Source organism: Cannabis sativa, chromosome X (assembly GCF_029168945.1).
Source record: "Cannabis sativa cultivar Pink pepper isolate KNU-18-1 chromosome X, ASM2916894v1, whole genome shotgun sequence".
Taxonomy (NCBI): Eukaryota; Viridiplantae; Streptophyta; class Magnoliopsida; order Rosales; family Cannabaceae; genus Cannabis; species Cannabis sativa.
This window is the reverse complement of record NC_083610.1, coordinates 53735407-53755496: the sequence shown is the minus strand read 5'-3', so window position 1 is coordinate 53755496 and position 20090 is coordinate 53735407. Positions and strand designations below refer to the sequence as shown.

General features: G+C 33.5%; 1 protein-coding gene across 3 annotated transcripts; it reads right to left on the bottom strand.

Moving 5' to 3' along the window:
- Window positions 1-1141: 1141 nt before the first annotated feature.
- LOC115725768 (uncharacterized) lies at window positions 1142-19396 on the bottom strand. Of its 3 annotated transcripts, none has more exons than XM_030655380.2 (16): window positions 18948-19396; window positions 17699-18050; window positions 17322-17547; window positions 16982-17227; window positions 16775-16890; window positions 16552-16650; window positions 16369-16456; window positions 15399-15628; window positions 14732-14916; window positions 14414-14613; window positions 13527-13865; window positions 13312-13413; window positions 11310-11607; window positions 6462-6610; window positions 6089-6373; window positions 1142-5943 (listed from the first exon to the last, which is right to left on the bottom strand). In XM_030655380.2, the coding sequence occupies exons 2-16, from the start codon at window positions 17995-17997 to the stop codon at window positions 5734-5736; spliced, it is 3072 nt and encodes a 1023-aa protein (XP_030511240.1). In that variant the 5' UTR covers window positions 17998-18050; window positions 18948-19396; the 3' UTR covers window positions 1142-5733. The 3 variants fall into 3 exon arrangements, with proteins under 3 accessions (XP_030511240.1, XP_060963030.1, XP_030511246.1); XM_061107047.1 differs by having other exon boundaries at window positions 19213-19396; XM_030655386.2 differs by lacking the exon at window positions 18948-19396 and adding an exon at window positions 18414-18558.
- Window positions 19397-20090: the final 694 nt, after the last annotated feature.

Below are 20090 nucleotides of genomic sequence, written 5' to 3'. Positions count from 1 at the left end.
AAATTATCATAAAAAAAATAAAGTATAGGACAAAACACTAAAAATGCCTCCACTTATTCCGCCACCACCATCGACATCGGAAATTGAACTTCTTCAAGACGGATACCAATCGTTCTTACTCGTCGACCTCACCAAAATGCTGGCGCCACTGATCCCAATCTGGTACTTAAAGATTGATTCAAAGAACCACCGAGTTAAAAAACACAACAACTAAATTTAAATTAAAAGAGAAACAAATAACATAAGTGTACAGGATACACATCACACACCAAAGACAACAAAAGAATACTAAAAGAAATAGCTCAATCACCTAAAAAATCAGTCACTAAAATAAAATAATAATAACAATACAATAAATTAAAATAGGAAAAAAAACTCCCTTTGAAGATAAACAGAGCATTGAATACAGAGGCGTTGGCACTCGTCCTGTCAGTGTGAATATCAGGATGAATCACCTTTCTTGCTAGGATCCACTCGATCAGTACGGTTATCATTTCCCAGAGAACAGCGACCATATCAGAGTCGAAAAACTTATCGGGTCCTTTCTAATTTGATTTCAGATTGCAAAAGCAGACCTGCATAGCTTGAACTTCTTCTCCTTCCGATCCAATTCTCGACGTACTCCTCTTTTTCTTCTTCTCCTTAGAATGTTGCCATCCAGATTGGTACATACATAATTAAAAATATTCTCTTCCAATTATATTTTGAGATCCACATTATATGTATATATACAACGAACCAATCTCTGAAACAGTTATTTTTTTTTAATTTTTTTTTAAATGCTCAAATAATTCAGACCTTTCAAAACTCATCCAACCATTATCAATATTGTCCAGAAAAAAATTACTTTATTTTATCTACATTTTTTTTTTGCTGATATGCAAATTTGCCTTTAGTGATATTTGACATATATAGAGTGTAATTGGAAATTTAAGATGTGTTTATTGTATTAATGATATATGATTATATGATTTTAAAGCAAATAAATGTATATATACAAATTAGTATATTATAAAAAACAGAGGAAAACAAATGATTTAACAGTGTATGTATACATTTTTCATGATGCCTTATTTTTGTACTTAAATATTCAGATCTTCCTTAAAAGAAATGACTATTCAGATCTAGAGAGAGAATAGGATGAGAAAATCAGAAAACTATATATAATTATGAGGTCCAATCCAAAAAGAGTACAACATAATCACAAAGAGTAATAATTATAAATAAGAAAACATATATCCAAGTAAAGAGAGATGAATAAACCCACACCTTTTACTTGCATACATACACATGTTTTTACAAAGTGTGATCATATATTGAAGGAGCTATATAGATGAATGCCAAAATGGATTAACTCAATAATCATATATATTTATTTTTGGCACCAAAACAGCAAAAGAGAGTAGTAGTACATATATATATATCTTTATATATATAAATATGAGTTAGTTAAGTTTTTCAAGTGGTGGACTCAACTGATGAGTTGTGAGAGAGGGAAGTGACAGAGTTATTATTGGTAGGCATAGAGTTGGAACGCTTCATCCAAGCCACCGGAGAGGACGGCCTTGATCGGTGAAACCGGCACCGGAATGAGCCCTGGTGCGCCGTCGGTGAGCACAAGCAGTATCCCCCTTTGGGTGAGCTTGCCGGAGCTTCACCAGTCACACTTTTTGGTGATGAAATTGAGACTTTGATATTCTTTGAACCATTATTGGATGCAGTGTGGAAGTTGTTAAGAGCAGCTCAAGACATGAAATATGTAAAAAAAAAAAAAAATTACCAACTTTGTTTTAATAGCTCTGAGTATAAAATTAATTGTTTCAATAAATAGAATAGACCTGTTGAGAAGTCTTGATCTTAACTCAACTAATGTGGTGAACCCAACTGTGAAGAATAAATGATATATATACTAGCAAAAAACTACGTGTGAGACACGTATATTAAATTTTATGCTAGGTTTTTTCTACGTTATTTATAAGTTATACAATTAAAAGAAAAAATATTATTAATTATTAGGTGAGATTATTATTATGTGTATCTAAATAATATAATTTATAATTTTTTACAATTAAAATTAAATACCGAATGCAATATATTAGTGTTTAAAAGATAGCTTGATAATTTACATATGTTCTTAAGTTAATCCAAAAATAAACTAAAAATTGATGGTCCAATACTTAAGGAAACATAACTTAAATGTGTATAAGATAAAAAAAAAAAATTAAAAATCAATCTCTAAATTGTTGATAATTGAAGATAACATTTGTCTAAAAATTGTAGATAAGAGAACTAATGATACTCGTGGGTGGAGGTTAATCTTTATTTGCTTCGACAGAGACAATAGTGTAATTTTTGTATTTTGCACTTTTCATTCTAGCCGGGTTCGCATATAATTGGATTGTCTATTTTTTCGTTGATAAATTGAATTTGGTAGTTTCGACATAGCAGCAGTGTTCCTACAAATAGTGATGTATTTTCATTTTTTATTATACCTGAAATTTGGCTACCATTTCATTGGAGGACACATGTCAAATTAAGGAGAATATGGATTAATGCGTGTAACAGTAATTACATTTAATGGAATAACTCATTAAATGCATAACTGAAAGAGTATATTTTCAACTTGTAGACTATAAGGTCTTCTGCGAGATAAAGATATACAAACTGTTGCCTTGTGTATTAACGAGAAACCATACGGCATTGGATGCGCGAGGCGAGACCTCAACCTCGTTACGTACGAGTAGACGTAAGCGAGATATAATAACTGTGAAAAGACTTGGCGTATAATATACAATATACAAACTAAATATAAAAGTCGGGTGAACTCAAGCAACTAATAAGCGAGGTGCCTATCTCGCTATAGGAAGGCGCGCTCCTATTACTTTCACCAATCAACTTCAGACATCTTTTAGTGAGATTTATAGTCTTGACGAGTCAGAAGCTGACATTCAAATTATGTTAACTGCTCAAGTACTCTTTGTTATTAAGAACTTCGATTGTCAAATGAAGTGTTGTACCTTCAAGTGAAGAAGCGACGAGGCGTACATTGTCAACCTCGGAGAGATAGGGGAAAAAAGCTCCAGCTCACTATCAAGGTCATTGGTACTGAGTTCCTGTCGAGACATCTTAGAACGTTGTGATTTAAAATGTGTTTAATACACGATTATCTTGACCCAGTAAAAGCGGATTAATCACAACTGTGTTATGTTCAAATAATAACCGCATTTATACTACATGATATGTAATCAAACACCACGATTTCAAGGGAGAATTGTTGTAAAGATTATAGTGAACTCTGTAATTAACTGCCTGACTATGTAATTATAAATAGAAGCAAGTTAGAATGAAAAAAGGACGAAAAAATTCATAAGAGAAAAGACCCTAGAACAATATCAGAAATCTAATTAGATTGACTCGTGGACTATGCAGAATTTTAACTGCAAAACCACATAAAAAATCCTTTGTGTTGATACTTTTTTCTTTACTGTCTTTCGTTATTCTGTGCAAGTTTGTCACTGTTAGGCTCATATCTGGTTAACAAAAATCTGCATTAAGAACTGTCACATCCTCTGCGCCTGATACATGCTCTAACAAGTCTCTTGTTCCTTCACCTACCTCGGTTATAACTCCCATAATGCCTACACCTCCACCACTGCCTTAGCCTCCTATAGTGTACACCAGGCGTCCCCCTCCTCCACCTCTTGTTTCATGTCCTGCACCTGCATCTTCGTCATCAATTTCGGAACTCAAATATGATCTTTCCATTGCACTACGTAAGGGTAAACGCCAATGTACTTTTTTTTATTTTTTCTTTTGTTTCTTATAATCATCTCTCCTCTTCTTCTTGCTCTTTTACTGCTTCTCTTGATTCTATTACTATTCCTAAAACTATTCGTGAAGCAATGTCTCATCTTGGTTGGCTTGCTGCAATGATAGAAGAGATAAATGCTTTAGTTGCAAATTGTACTTGGGTCTTTAATTTACCTTCAAGAAAACGGGCCATAAGGTGCAAATAGGTGTTTACGGTTAAATCAGGATGGACCAATTGCTCGCTTAAAGGCCTATCTTGTTGTCAAGGGTTATGAAACCTATAGAGTGGACTACTATGATACTTTTTCTCCCGTTGCTAAACTTACATCTGTTCAACTGTTCATTTCCATGGAAGCTACTCATCATTGGCCTTTGCATCACATTGATATTAAAAATGCATTTCTTCATGGAGATATTGAGGAAGAAGTGTATATGGAGCAACTTCCTGGGTTTGTTGCTAAGGGGGAGTTAGGGCGAGTTTGTCGTCTTCGCAAATCTTTATATGGATTGAAACAAAGCTCTCGTGCTTGTTTTGGTAAATTTAGTCAGGATGTTGAGAAATTTTGTTTATTGAAAAATAAGTCAGATCATTTTGTGTTCTATAAAAGATCAACTGCTGGTATCATTTTGTTAGTAGTGTATGTTGATCACATCGTTATTACTGGAAATGATACTGAATGCATCTCATCCCATAAGTCTTTCGTTCATACTCAGTTTCACACGAAAGATTTAGGGAAGCTCAAGTATTTCTTAGGTATTGAAGTTACTCAGAGTACACAAGGTATTTTTCTATCTCAAAGGAAGTATGTACTTAATTTGTTAACTGAGACAAGAAAATTAGGAACAAAACCTTGTAGTGCTCTAATGAATCCATCTATGCATCTTACACGTGATGAGAAACTATTTGAAGATCCTAAGAAATATCGCAGATTAGTTGGAAAGTTGAATTATCTAACTGTGACTCGTACATATATTGCGTTCCCAGTTAGTGTCGTTAGTCAGTTTATGTCTTCTCCAACAATTTATCATTGGGCAACACTAAAGCAAATTTTATGTTACTTGAAAGGAGCACCCGGACGAGGTATAGTTTACAACGATCACGGACATACCAAGATTGAGTATTTTTTTAATTGCAGATTGGGCAGGCTCCAAGATATTATATATTTGTTGGGGGCAATCTGATCCCTTGGAACAGTAAGAAACAAAATATTGTCTAGATCCAGTGTTGAATCAGAATATAAAGCTATGACACAGTCTGTGTGTGAGGTAACATGGATTTATTAACTTTTGATTGAATTCGAGTTTAAAACTTCTATTCCAACAAAATTGTGGTGTAATAATCAAGTTATTCTTCATATTACCTCAAATTCTGTATTCCACAAGCGAACTAAGCATGTTGAAATTGATTGTCATTTTGTTGGCGAGAAAATTCAACAAAGTCTGATCTCCACAGAATATGTGAAAACCAGAGAACAATTAAGAGATATTTTTACAAAGGCTTTGAATGGAGTGCGAGTTGATTATCTTTGTAACATCTATGCTCCGGCTTGAGGAGGTGTTAGAATATTAATTGTATATTAGTTGTAAAAATTAAAGTAACTTGTATTTAGTAGTTTCCTATTTGTACTTAGTAGTTTCACATTTAATCTCTTAACTTTGTATATAAATATATACTATTCAATGGAATATAATCCACAATTCTATTCACCATTCTCTGCGAATATATATATACTCTACTCCACCAGTGAAAAAAAAAAAAAAAAACCCTTCATTGCTTTACTTCTATACTCTGTAAAACCTACCACCCTGGGTCCATAATATCAGGCTACTCAAATGTTATAACACTTTTTTTTTCTTCCTCCATTCTATTTACTTCCTAAATCAAAGGAAACTACACTAATAATACAAATTGGAGCAATGAAGTCAGTGAGCAATTGACCCATTGCTGGCAGTTGTACTAGAATCATCTGTTTGTTTAATAACAAAGTGGTCAACAATCTTAACAGTATGAATAGGGTCCTGAAGAGGAACAGCGGCACTCCATTTGCTTGGAAATCTTCTGCTATGGCTCTGCTGCTGTGGCAGCTTTGGCTCTCTGTCCCAGTCTGGGTCCAGCTTCCATTCTTTTGGAACCTGCATGTTAAAATGGCAAATAGTTATCTCTGCTTCTATGTGCTCTGATATCATCTTTAAGCAGGAGCAATTGAATAGAATTGGCCATAAATATATCAAATAGTGCAGGGAAACACAAACCATAAAGTGACTTCTTATATCTTACCTTATCTACTGCAAGCGTATAAACCTCGAGATCACCATCTTTAGTTATGTGGAACCGAGTGAACGACTTATAGTTTGCAATGCGGAGTGAGGAGAAGGCTTCATCAAAGTGTATATGAAGCCAGTTAATGCAGATGTACAAGTAGCTACCAAATACCAAGGAGACGATTGGTGTTGAAAAAACCCAGAAATAAAGGAAGACAGAAGCATAATATATGACAGCACCTCCTCTGGAGAGAGAGGCCATCCCATTCTTACAAATGTTGCTTCGTGTGACAGCCATTACCTAATAAAGTAATCATAGATACAAAATATAACAAAAATAACAGAAGGCAAAACTAAAATAGAAAAGAAAAATCACTGGTTTGTTATACCTCTGGAACGTCAAATGCAGACATAAGATACTTAATACATGCTGGATAAAGACCAAAGGTCCATTGTTCTATACGAGCTCGAAGACCAGTTGGATCTGGAAAGTGCTCACTCTCCACAGTTTGGTACCACTGATATAAAGTGTGATAGCCTAGAATAAAAAGTACAACATCATCAAAAGTCACATACCATAAAACTTAACTAACTTGTAAATCAACAAGTTTTATCAATAGCATTAAGTAACAAATAATTTAGCTGACATGATAGTCACATGGTTAATACAGCATATAGTCAAAACAAGATTTAACATACATTTATATAAAAAATTAACTAAATGCAGTCCACATAGTTTTCTTTTGATAAGGCAGATGTAAACATTGTGTAAAACCTTTTTTATTTTTTTTAAAAAAGAAAAGGGGGCCTATAAATACTGAGAGTTAGTCTTGTGGGAGGGTGGCTAGTTAGGATTATCTGTTAGTCAGCCTATAAATACTGAGAGTTAGTCTTGTGGGAGGGTGTGAATTTTGTGTAAAATATTTAGATTAAAATATTACTCATGGATTTTATCAAGTTTCTCGAATAACTTGGAATTTGTATTTGTTATGGCTCTTAGCAATAAACTACCTTTTCATAGTTCTTTCAAGAACTAAATTGTGCACGAGTGTGCATCAAATGGTATCAGAGCAATGGTACTGGGAGAGACATGGCGTTAAGCAAAAATTTCCCATTTAAAATATTAAAAATAAATGCAAAATATAATTTTACCTGTATCAATTCTATAACATAAAATTTTAATTAATTTAAGTTCGACACATCTAAGATTATAAGAATAATCTCTAAATTACAATCCTTTTGTTTGAAGGAAACACCTTTTAATTCCAATTATGATGATATTAATTAATTTAGATGAACTTAGGGAAAAATGACGAAAATTGAGGTGAGGTTGGAATTGCAACTAAATACCTTCTTTGTGAAGGATCAAGCCATTGCAGTTTAGAATGTAGTATTTTAAGATTTCAATAGAAAAATTCTGATATATGACCATTTTCAAGAATTCCTTATAATTTAAAAATTTAGAAAAATTCCTAGGTGAATGACCTTTTATGGAATTTTGAACTTTTGTGTTTTGTACTATTTTGTGGTATTGGCGACTGCACTTAGTCTTAGCAATTAAGTTGTCTACTTATATTGTATATAAATCAAGTTAAACATAATTCCGAATGAGTTGTCCAAAGATTTTGTTGTAATTTAAAAATTTACAAAAATTCCCAAGTAAATAACATTTTATGCGTTTTATATTGTTTTATTGATTTTGGGGAGGGAAGATAAAACCGATTACATAAGAGTCAACCTGCCTCCTTTAGACAAAAAGGAGCCTTTCCACCCATCCAACCTTTTCGCACAATTCTCTAAAATTGGTTCCCAAAATCTCAACTTCCTAGGTGATCCCCCTAGAGGCATACCGAGGTATGTCATTGGCCAACAACCCACTTCACATCCAACTAAGGAAGCACAATTTGACACTGCTTCATCATTCATACACAATCCCAACAACTGGCTTTAACGCAAATTAACTTTCTGACCAGAAATGGCACAAAAGGCCTCCATTAAACTTACCGACCTTTTTAGAGAGTTTTCATCATTTTAAAAAAAAAAAATTGTATCATCAACAAACTGCAAGTGACTGATTTGAACCTTCTCTTTTCCAACCAGAAACCCAAAATATTTGCCCGAGTTCACTGCCCTATCTACCATCCTGCCTAGAACATCTGCTACTAGAGTAAACAGGAAAGGAGAGAGAGGTCTCCTTGTATAAGTCCTCGTGAACCTTGAAACTTTTCCCTTGGTTTACCATTAATGAGAATCGAGAAAGATGATGAGGAGATGCACCCTCGAATCCATTTCCTCCAAATCTCTCTAAAACTTTTCTTGCGCATAACCAAGTCTAAAAAGCTCCACTCAACCCGGTCGTAGGCTTTCTAAAAATCGATTTTAAAGACTAAGCCACTTTTGCCTCTACTTCTGTAGTGTTCTCCTGTTTCATTTGCAATCAACACCGAATCCAAGATTTGCCTTCCTTCAACAAAGGCTGATTGATTTTTTTGTATAGTCTCCCATAGAAATCCTTTAAGTCTGTTAGCTAGGACCTTTGCAATAATCTTATATACGCTAGTAATAAGACTAATAGATCAGTAATCTCTGACCCTACAACTATTGAGTTTTTTTGGAATTAGACAGATAAATGTCTCGTTGATGCTACCTGGGATATTACCATCTCTTTCAAAAGCCTTGAAAAACTTCCATTAGATCTTCTTTAATTACCTCTCATTGTGATTGAAACAAAGCCAAGCTAAAACCATCAGGACCAGAGGCTTTATTTCCTTCACAACTAAAAACGGCATTGTGAATTTCGTCTTCATCGAAAGGTCTCTCTAAGTGACTTGACGAGAAATCTGAAATTGCTTGTCATTCTATCCCCTCAATACTTGTACCGATTCTTCTCTCAAAAGTATACAGCCTAGCAAAAAAATGCGGAATCTCTTAGACTATGTCTTCCTCATTTTCGATAATCTGGCCATTTTCTCTTTCGATTCTTAAAATTCTATTTCTGGCTTTCCTTGCATTCAACAGATTATGAAAGAATCTAAAGTTTGCATCACCTTCATTAGCCCATTTGCATTTAGCTTTTAATTATACACTTCTTTCTTCTTCAAAGACTAATCTCTGCCATTCTTAGTATTTCTTCTCTCCTCAACTAGTATTGGATTCCACAAGTTGGTTGTCTCCAATCTATCGAGTTCACCCAGTCTTCTTTCCATTGCAATCTTCATCAAATGATTGTTTCCAAAATTTGTTTTGCTCCACACCCTTATGTTTTCCTTTACTGTCTTCGATTTGCTCATGAATTTGGTACCTGACCATCCCAAAGCTACCACAGACCAAAATTCTTGGAGAAAAGACTATGTTCCAGCCATATGTTATCGAAACAGAAGGGGCTGGGACCCCATTTTGGGACTATGATCCGAGACGATCCTTACCAACATCTCTTGTCTGACATAAGGAAGCGCACTGTTCCATGCGTTGGTGAAGAATCTGTCCAATCTGCTACAAATAGACTTTGATCTAAAATTTGACCATGTTAATCTTCTGTTATTTAACAGGGAGTCAATTAAATTAAGTTCTCAGATCAACTCATCAAAAATCTTCGTACTCTTTGTGTTCGAGTTACTATTAAATTTCTCTTGGACCCTCCTAACCACGATCAAATCTCCTCCTAAACACCATGAATCTCCACATATTATACTCAAACCAGCCAATTCCTCCCAGAAGTCTGATCATAATTTGTATGAATACGGGTCGTAGAGCCCTGAAAACCACCCAAGCGTTGATCCCTTCCTCTTGAACCAAGACTGAGATAAAAAAAGTCACCTACCAAGGAGTCTAACACAATGATACTTCTAGTATCCCAGATGAGTAGCGTACCCCCTAATCTCCCCATGGAAGGGATCAATATCCATCCTTTAAAACGAGATCTCCAAATGCTTCAAATGAAGTTCCTATCAGTCACCTCCTTCTTCACTTCTTGTAAAATAACCATATCCGGATTCGCCTTGCAAATCGTCGCTTTTATGGCTCTTCTTTTCTTTTATTCCCGCTGCCTCTTATATTCCAAGTAAGGATCTTCATTGGGGTATTATACTACATCCCTCTTTTGTCTTTCTGCTATCATAATTAATGTTGAAAGTCAAATTTTTAAGTTCTCTGTTATTCCTTCGACCACCTTCAACTTTTGCTTTTTTCTGAGTATCTTCCTCTTCATTCAAGCATAATTCCATACCCATTTCTACTAGCGTCTCCACAGATTCGATTCAGCCTTAGTCAGGGGCACAATCTCAACCACCTCTTCATTACTGGAGACTCTAGTGGCCTTACTCAATGGTTCAATTTGTTTCAGCGATGAATCCTCATCTACACAGATTTTTAATATGATCCAAAATCTCCTCCATCTCAAGTATCTTCTTCAACAAAGTTATCATCTTCCTCTTCTGATAAATTGCTTTCCGAGCTAAAATCAGCAATCTCTCCCTCTTTAGGATCTTCATCCTCTTCCAATATATTCATTGTTTCACCCCCGTGAGGTTCGAAAGTTCTTCAGAGAAGCTTGTGGTAAAAGATTTCCTTTTTCTGGAGTAGATTATTATCTGCATTTTGCTTTCTGCTTCTTCCTCTAAGTCGTGTTCATCATCTACGTTCAAAACAAAGGCCCTTTTCCTCCCTTTTGTTGCCTCAAAATTTTCCCAAAAGCAAATTATTGAAGCTCTAAAATTATCTCTCTGTTTGGGTCTCACAGCTTTGATTACTCCTTCAAAAAATATCCTTGATGACCTGAATTGGATTTTTCTTCTTGAGAAGGCCCTTTTCTTCCGTTCCTTGCCTGACTCGACTTCCTGTCAAGTTATTTAATTTTGGGAACAAAGCAATACTGCTACAGGCCGACAATATGCTATTGGTTGTGCTCAATGTTTCTAAGTTTGTGTCTTCTAATTTGGTTGCCTAGTTAATTATTTGTTAGTCCATACTATAAATAGTGAGAGTTAGTCTTGTGAGAGTGTGAATTTTGTGTGAAGTATTTAGAGTAAATTATTACTCGGGGAGTTTACCAAGTTTCTCACATAACTAGGAATTTTGTATTTGTTTTTGCTCTTATCAATAAACTACCTTTTCATAGTTCTTCCAAGAGCTAAATTGTGCACAAGTGCGCATCACTTTGTAGTTTGTACGATTATTTGATCCATACGCACAGAGATGAAGAAATAATCATCAAAGGAGATAAAAATAGAAAAACTGACCTGAAGTAGCCAGAAGATTGTGCCTTATACATGTCTCCACACCCAGTTCCAACAGTAACATAAGAACTAGAGCTGCAGACAGGTGTGCAGAGACATGAATAATGCCAATCATTACCCTCTTCTTTCGGGAAACTTTGGAGGGAACAAATGTGATTGCAGCAATAAGCAACATCAAAGCACCTACAAAAGACACATAAGAGCGTTCCAACAAGTATATGAAAGCATTCCACACCGTGCCAAAGAAACTCCCCAAGTGACCAGAAAATGAATCATCTTGCAAGATATGGCCAAGCTTACACTACAAAAGGGAAAAGAAGCACATGAATAAACACTTGGGTATAAAGCAATCCCTTACTAAAAAAGTAATAATTACTGCAATAAGTAACTAAGAAAATGAATGATTAAGGCAACAGAAAGTATTAAATCATAATCTATTCAATTACTAAGATTAGTAAGAAAGCAATACCAATTCAGAGAGAGAAAGAGAGAAAGTACGGTAACGATTTTAATTTACTTTTATTTGTCTTAGGCCCCGTTTGGATCTCAGGATTGGACTAGAAAAGATTAAATTGGATTGGACTGGATAAGATTAGATTATGCTGAAAATAATCATGTGTTTAGTTTAAAAATAGACTGGACTATTTTATTTTTTTCCTTTTTAAAAAAGAAAACTTAAATTAAAATAAACATATATAATAATAAATAAAAATAAATAACTCTAAAAAAAATGAATATTAAAAATATTTAAATTCAAAAATAAATTAAAATAATATATCAAACATAATTAAATATATAGCATAAATATATAATAAAATAATTTATGATGTTTTTATCTAATAAATAATTAAAATAATAAAATATAAATACTTGAATAATATAAAATTATTTATGCTAAATAATAATTTAATCACAAATTTAATATAAATATTAGTTTTTTTAAAATATTGATGATATAAATTTTATAGTAATTTGAAAAGAATAGATAATGTTATTATCATATTTTTTCTCTTAGAATCAATTTAAATAACTATTGCTTATTTAATATTATTTTAAATTTTGAAAGCTTATGTATAAAATTATAGGTGCGTTTGGTAGCATTTTTTTAATCAGTTTTTTGTTTTTATAATTAGAAAAGTGAAAATATTTTCTAAAATCATGTTCTATAAAATTGTTTTCACTTTCCAATTTTTTAATTGAAAATCAATTTTAAAAATTTTGAAAAAAAAAATCACTTTCAAAACTTTTTTAAATAATTTTTTTTCTTAATTAATATTTTGTACTCTGACTCCAACCTAGACCTTGGAACCTATCAGACCCTGGCCCCGACCACAGACCCAGGCCCGGCCCCCGATCTCGGCTTTAGACCCAAACCTAACTTAAAAAAAATCAACAAAGGAAAATCAAAATGAAATTTACAGAATACACTTTTGTTTTCTGTTTTTAAAATTGAAAAACAAAAGTGATTATCGAACGTATTTTTGTTTTTGAAAATTAAAATTTTAAAAACAAAAAATTTACTTTAATTTTTGTGATTAAAAAATTTAGAAATAAAAATGTTACCAAACGCCACCTATACATTTTTACTAATTTTAATGAATAAATTTTTGATAAAAAATTCTATAAATAAATTTGTAATAATTCTTTTATTTAAATTCTTATTAAATTTAAAATATATTGACAAAATCGAAATTAAAAAAAGAAACGATAAAAAAAATTCACTTGTATGGGATTATTTATCGCACCCTGCTGGATGGAATAAATAATCCCAGACAAATGGAATTAGTTGGATTAGTTATCTAAACTTCCAGTATGCCCAAACACTGGACTAGACAAATTAGCCTGTCTAATCCAGTCTAGTCTTGCGTACCAAACGGGCCCTTAGTGATCAAACAAAACTTACAAGGACAAATTGCCTGGGTTCGTAGAAACTTCAAAATAAAAAAGATAAACAAGTCTTGAGTTTAGCTAGCATGAATATTGCCAAGTTGGATAATCAACTAACCTGTGGAAACATAGAAAATGCCAGTAAGAAATATATAATGCCACCAATAAAATCAAATTGCCAGTTCTTCTTTCTAAACTTCAAAATATTTCCTAGAGCAATCTGCATTGAATAGAAAACAGCATCCCACCATGGTTAAAAGAAAATTATCATGTTGTGTCTCTATTGAAAATTAGTACGAGGTAAATTACAAACATCAAATATAAATAAAATACCCTGCTTGAATCTTCAAAAGAAGGATAAGCAGCCTTGCAGTCATAGGGAGTGCCATATAACTTGTTAAAACTAGCAAAGACATGAGTTGGATGTAAAAAAGCCCCACCACAACCATTTACAAGTAAATGTTGCACATGGACAGGCCCCAGTCCATCTGATTTAACAAATGAATGGCGCATATAATGATGCAAATCTCCAGACATTCGAAGTTTACACCGTCCTTTCAAATAATCACAAATCAGGTGTGATACATTCTTTCCAGAAACATCATTCCAGTACCAATCAAGAAGCCAGTTCGGTTCATGGGTCATAATGATCACAGAATCATTATCTCCAACCTTAATATCACATGGAGAGATGAAAATGCAAAAGTTGATCAGTACATGTTTCAAGAAGCTACATATCACAAATAAAAGATAAAATATAAATGAAAGCTTAGGTGCAATGCAACGTCAATGGCATAACTATGTGCGCACACATGTATCAAATGTATCAACGTCAATGGCATAACGGGAACATAGGAATCATATCATTATAATCTCTCCAAGTCTTGAGAAAACTATTGCAACAAAATTTGAAGACATCTCCAGTTTTACAAACAACGTAAGATGAAAGTGGCTCATAAAAACAAATAATGTCTTAAGTTGATTTTACTAAGTGTGCTGATTCTTATGACTATGTGGCCTGATCATAAACTCGTAGAATTACAAAAATTATATATTCATCATCACTTCTGCAGATGTACTAATTGACCAGCACATTGAAAGTAATTCCATGAGAATGAGATGGTGCTACACTTGCATAAGGCTAGGAACATACAATAGTGAATCTTTTTTTGTTTTTTGCCTAACTGTATTGGAACATTAAGAAAGCAAAAGAAAATTACCTTTTCCTTAATCAGTTCTGAAAAGAATTTGAATTGGTAGACATCAATATCTCCATGAAGTGCCAAATCGAGACCAAATACCCACCATCCTTTTGGAAGTTGCAAAGCAAAATAACTCTTCTTTTGAGGCATAAACCACCCACCCAACCAGCTTTTATGACATATATACCTCATAAAGGTATGAAGACCATCAAACCAATCTGCAATGCACAAAAGAGTTGTCCAATCGTTGATTCAATTAAAATTATCTCCTGTGATGTAAAAATGAAAAAAAAAAATGAAAAGAAAAAAAAAAAGACGCTGATAACAAAAACTAACCATGATTTCCAGGAATAACAAAACACTGAGGCCCATTGTACTCCTTCAATCCAGACACACCGGGAGGAACCTCAGGCTTATTTACAGCAATGTGTACTTCTTTATACCATGGAGGAGGCTGGAGAGCATACTCAAAAGGACAAAATAAGCGCCTTTCATATGTGAATGCTGATGGATTTGGATATCTGTATATGGTGGCCAGTAAATATTATGATTTATTAATCAATAAACATGCGAAAAGACAATACAAAAATAACACACATGTTTATGCTTATTATATTACTGTTAGCAATGAACAGTAAATTGCACAAAAATTGGTCAAGCTCTCATTAATAACTATATGAAAAGCTGGAAAAGATTAAGAGGAAACTGTTTGTAGCAAAAAACATAATTCTTATAGAAGGCATGATGCATTAAAGAAAGCTCCAGAGTGATTGGTCCATAGACATGCCAAACAAAACTCCATTGAGGCATTCAAAAAGAAAACAACAACAAAATCCAGGAGGGAGAGGGAGGGGAGAGGGGGAGGATCAGAAGTTACAGTAAGAGCAGACAGAAATAGAATCAATGAAGTGTAGTTTGATTCATAAATTGAAAATTATGTACACGGCTATAAATAATACTTCAAAAATTCATACTATTCATTAGAAAAGCAATGTCTACTCACGCAAGATCTCCTCCAATAAGAAGTAAGTCGCCACGTGGTAGGTTGAGCGCTGAATCACCTCTATTGATATTAATAGAAGGCTGAGCAAGTAAACGAGCAACTGAATAAGATGAGTTTCCACCATCACCAGTATCAGCCATGAAATCAAACCATAAGTCATCCTTCTCGCCAAATTGATCGTATAAGAGATCCCCTTGTTGACTTCCATCATTGACCCTACTCATTGCTGCCTAATGGTGCAATTTTTTATTAGAAAATCACTTGTTGCCATTAACTATATTATTCAATTGTTTATTAACAAGATACATGAAAAAGTTATAGCGGGAAAGAACTATCTTTTGTAAAGTTAAAGCAAAAAGAAAATAGAAGTTGTTATGCAAGTAAGCCCATACTGTAGTAAGTTCTAGGATCCTAACAATACAACGCCCTTTAAAGTAAATGTCGCAGCCCACTCCGGTCCTCTCCTAGGACCGACATCACTCATGACCTTGTTGTAGGTACTTCACCAAGGTCGTCACTTCCAAGGTGTCAATCCGACAAGAAGATGTTGTTGGCTTTGATACCAGCAACTAGGTAGAACTCACTCGAAAAATATTAATTGTGCGCAAGTGCCTAAGTGGAAATACACTATCAGGTACCCCTAGCCTACACTTGTCAATGTGGGATCCTGACATTTATCTTAAGAAATTAACTCTGAAATTATAACATACCAAGGACATGATGAAAAGAGATGGATTGTATACATATCAATTCTTCTGTATAACTATTTTGGATGTCTGATGTATCCCCAACAAAATCATTTAAAGAACAATCTGTTAAGATTGTTTGTCTGATGCAACTGTGCCAGAGTTTTCTTTTAAATGTTATAATTTTTTATATTAAAAACCGTAAACATGGAAGTTCCTAGAGCATAACAATTTAATCAAATCACAATAATAATTTAGGTAAAAAAGAGAAAGGTAAATCATACTTGCATCATTCGCATATCAAAACGGCCAACAAAGACAGTTACTGATACAAGAAGATCAAAAACAGTCTTGAACAAATCAGCTGATGTTCTGCAACATATAGTAATTGGTAAGTTGGAATAATAAGCTATACAACCATTTGTAGACAAAAGGGAAAGAAAAAAGAATGAAGGTAAAGATTATACCCTGAATACCAGGGAACCATATCTAGAAAACCAGGCTTCAGTTGCTTCTTCTTTAACTTCTCATACTCTTGAACTGACAAAGGGTGAGTAAGAGCCCACCTTTCAATTTATCATAGGCAGAGAAAGAAAAGCAAAACTCAGATAACAGTATTTTTGTATAATAATAAAGATTTCTTTAAAACCACCAACTCAAATTGAAATCATGCTACAAACTACCACTCACCCTGTGGATCTTTCCACCACATAATTGGCAATGTAAAGGCCAATAAATGTAGCCCATAGTGAGTAAATAGGAGAGATTCCATCTGATGAACCATCACATGAGCCATTGCACGCTAACTAAGATGTCAAAAAGAAACAATAAATATAAAATAAAGACATGAACTGTACATTAACAAAGAAAGAATCTATCAGCTTCAGGTAGTAGTACCTCGCCATAAATAACCCATTTGGACAAAAGGGGATAGTCTTTAGCAGACCCAACTGGAGCAAACCAAGATGAGCAAACTTGGTCTTTCAGTTCATTCATTCGAAGAAATTTTGCCAGCCATGTGTTTCTCTCTTCTTTTTTCCAGAAAGAAAACCAATTCGAGTTCTTGTGCTCAAGGCGTCTCTCTCTTACAATAGCACTGTTACCACAGTGGCTATAAAATACACAGCATGCCATGCTAAGTACCTACATGTCCAAAAAGGAATGAAAACAATCATCAGAATTCAGAAGCAAATGCCAAAAGAATCTGGAGATTTAAGAGATTGTGTTTCGAACTTACAGCACAGTTTTGAAGTATAGTCAAGATTGCAGGCCTTCTTCCAGCAACACGCGAAACTAGACCAATGTACCAAAGCCCAAGAAATATGATGTGAAATACTAGAAGAAATAGAATAGAAGAGACATAAATAGTCAAAAACAATGATAGATTCATTCTCATGTCAACTCCCATTGACTGAAAACTAGGAAGATGATACAGAGCAGCTACTAAAATCCACGCTATGTACCTGCAAAAAGAATAATTTTCTCAGAATTACGAACACCTATTATCTTTTCTAGCTCCCATCAACCAAACCTCTTATAAACATGGAAGCCAGTATTATATGTGTCAGAATAAAGTATGAAAGCAACGGAATAGAATGTGGAAGAAACACTTACCATCTACTAAAATTTGAATAACTCGGCTTGATAGTCTTCCCAATAAATGGAGACGAAAAGAAATAGAAAAAACCAAGCAAACAAGAATACATAGACCACCATTTTACATTCTTGTCCAATTTTTCTACAAGGGTATGAATGTTGTCGGATGAAATAAAAAATAGGCAACCCACAACAACTGCAATTACGGCATGGCGTGAGTGCTCGTGGGGGTAAGGATATCTATGAGTTAAAATCGTTCTAACCCTATCCATTCTGAGGGAATCCAATATACCAACTGATTGTTTATTAGAGCTCATCAACAAACTTGGCACAATTCAGGTTCTCCGGGCAGTCCAACAATTCCAGAGTCCTGTTATTGAACTTAAATAAGTTACTGCAGTACCATGTTATAAACAACAGAACTATATTAACTATAAAATAAAACGAATTGGGATAAGTCACATGTATTCCCCAAGAAATTTTAATACATTATGTCAGAACAAGAAAGCCTCAACTTGAATTTTAACATCTAACATAGATTTATCAATTATGAACCGAAAGAGATATTTAACTATTCACCCTTCCGTCCCGAAAATACAATTTCTATCAAGCAGTAAAATCATACTACGACTCGAACGAACAAATCAGAACCCCGCATTGTTATTAAGTAACATGATAACCATAATCATAACCACTCTATGAAGATGTTCAACTAATTATAACAAAAGATTACCAAATCGAACTAATTTCGACTCAGTTGCATAATTGTGTGTGGCACAATTATTTCAAAGACCAGCGGAACCAAAAAAAATTCGAACAGAAACCAACACACACACACACATTACTCAAATATAATATAATTAAAAAAAAAAATTGGGGGTACGGTATATAAGAAAGAGACACAATCATTACTTTCTTTTCTTTTCTTTTCTTGTTTTCCTTTTTTGTTTCTATTCACAACTAAATTTCAACCACACAGACCCCCTATAATAACACTCAATTAAGTGATAATGAAAGGACATAAGAGCACAAATCCAAAACTTCCCGTAGAGAGCTAGGGTTTGTATCTTCAACTTACCCAAAATAAGAAAAGAAAAGAGAAAGGTCAATGGCAGAAGCATTTGCAGAAAGAAAAAAAAAAAACAGAACCGACGTAGGGAAACCCAATAAAAAAGCAATCAATGTTCAATCAAACTAGACTCCATTGCTTTAAACAAAATCTTCAAAGCAAAAGAGAGAATGAGAAATCAAATGAAGGATGAGGTACCTGAGAGAGAGCAAGAGATGGAACGGGAATGAATAAGGTAATAATTATATTATATTAATATATATAAATAAAAAAAAAAAAACAGAAGGAAGAAAAGAAGAAGAGATGTCTGTGAAGAACATAGCATTACAACAATGGCATATTCTCTTTCATCTTCTCCATCCTCTTATTTTATTTGTTTATTTTTATTATTATTAATTTTTAATTATTTTTTTCTTAACTAACAAGAAAAAAAATACGTGTCAGAATGAAGTGGTTGCCTTGCCTTGCCTTCAATTAAGAAACGAAACTGAAATTTGGGTAACAATTGGGTTGGGGAAGTTGGGCTACAAATGAATGTTGTAATTTGCAAAGTAAAGTAGTACGACCAAACTGCCCTCAAAAGCTTTTGCCAAGTCTACTGTTTTAGTTTTAGACTATTCAACAATTGATTCCTTATTTGTTCAAAGAAAAAGAAAAAAATAAAATAATTTGTATTTACTACCATTTATCCGTTATTGACAGTTGGATTTGGACTTTCTCCATTTGTGAGCTGGGCTTTTTATCGACTTTGATACACATTGGACTTAATGGGCTCAACCCCATACCTCGTCTCTTGTAGCAACTAATCTCTCGCATGTTATGAAAAAGAAAAATATATATATATAATACTAGCAAAAATTAAGTGCGAGGCACGTATACTAAATTTTATGCTAATTTTTTTCTATGTTATTTGAAAATGATACAATTAAAAATTAAAGAAAAAATATTAGTTATTAGGTGAGATTATTATTATGTGTATTTAAATATTATAGTTTATAATGTTGTCAATTAAAAGTGAATACCGAATGTAATATATTAGTGTTTAAGAAAGCTTGATGATTTAAATATGTTCTTAAGTTAATCCAAAAATAAATTAAAAGGTGATGTTCCAATACTTAAAGAAACATTACTTAAATGGGTGTAAGATAGAAAGAAAATTAAAAATCAATCTCTAAATTGTTGATAATTGAAGATAGCATTTGTCTAAAAATTGTAAATAAGAAAACTAATGATAGTCATTGGTGGATTTCAATCTTCATTTGCTTCGATAGAGACAATAGTGTAATTTTTGTATTTTGCACTTTTCATTCTAGCCGGGTCCGCATATATCTGGATTGTCCA

Excerpts from the sequence above, each read along its gene's own strand:
- LOC115725768 (XM_030655380.2), bottom strand. The coding sequence starts at position 17,997 with ATGAGCTCTAATAAACAATCAGTTGGTATATTGGATTCCCTCAGAATG. Across the intron at positions 16,651-16,774 it reads GTGGTGGAAAGATCCACAGG|GTGGGCTCTTACTCACCCTT; the intron begins GTGAGTGGTAGT and ends ATAAATTGAAAG. Across the intron at positions 14,917-15,398 it reads CTTATTGGAGGAGATCTTGC|ATATCCAAATCCATCAGCAT; the intron begins GTGAGTAGACAT and ends CACCATATACAG.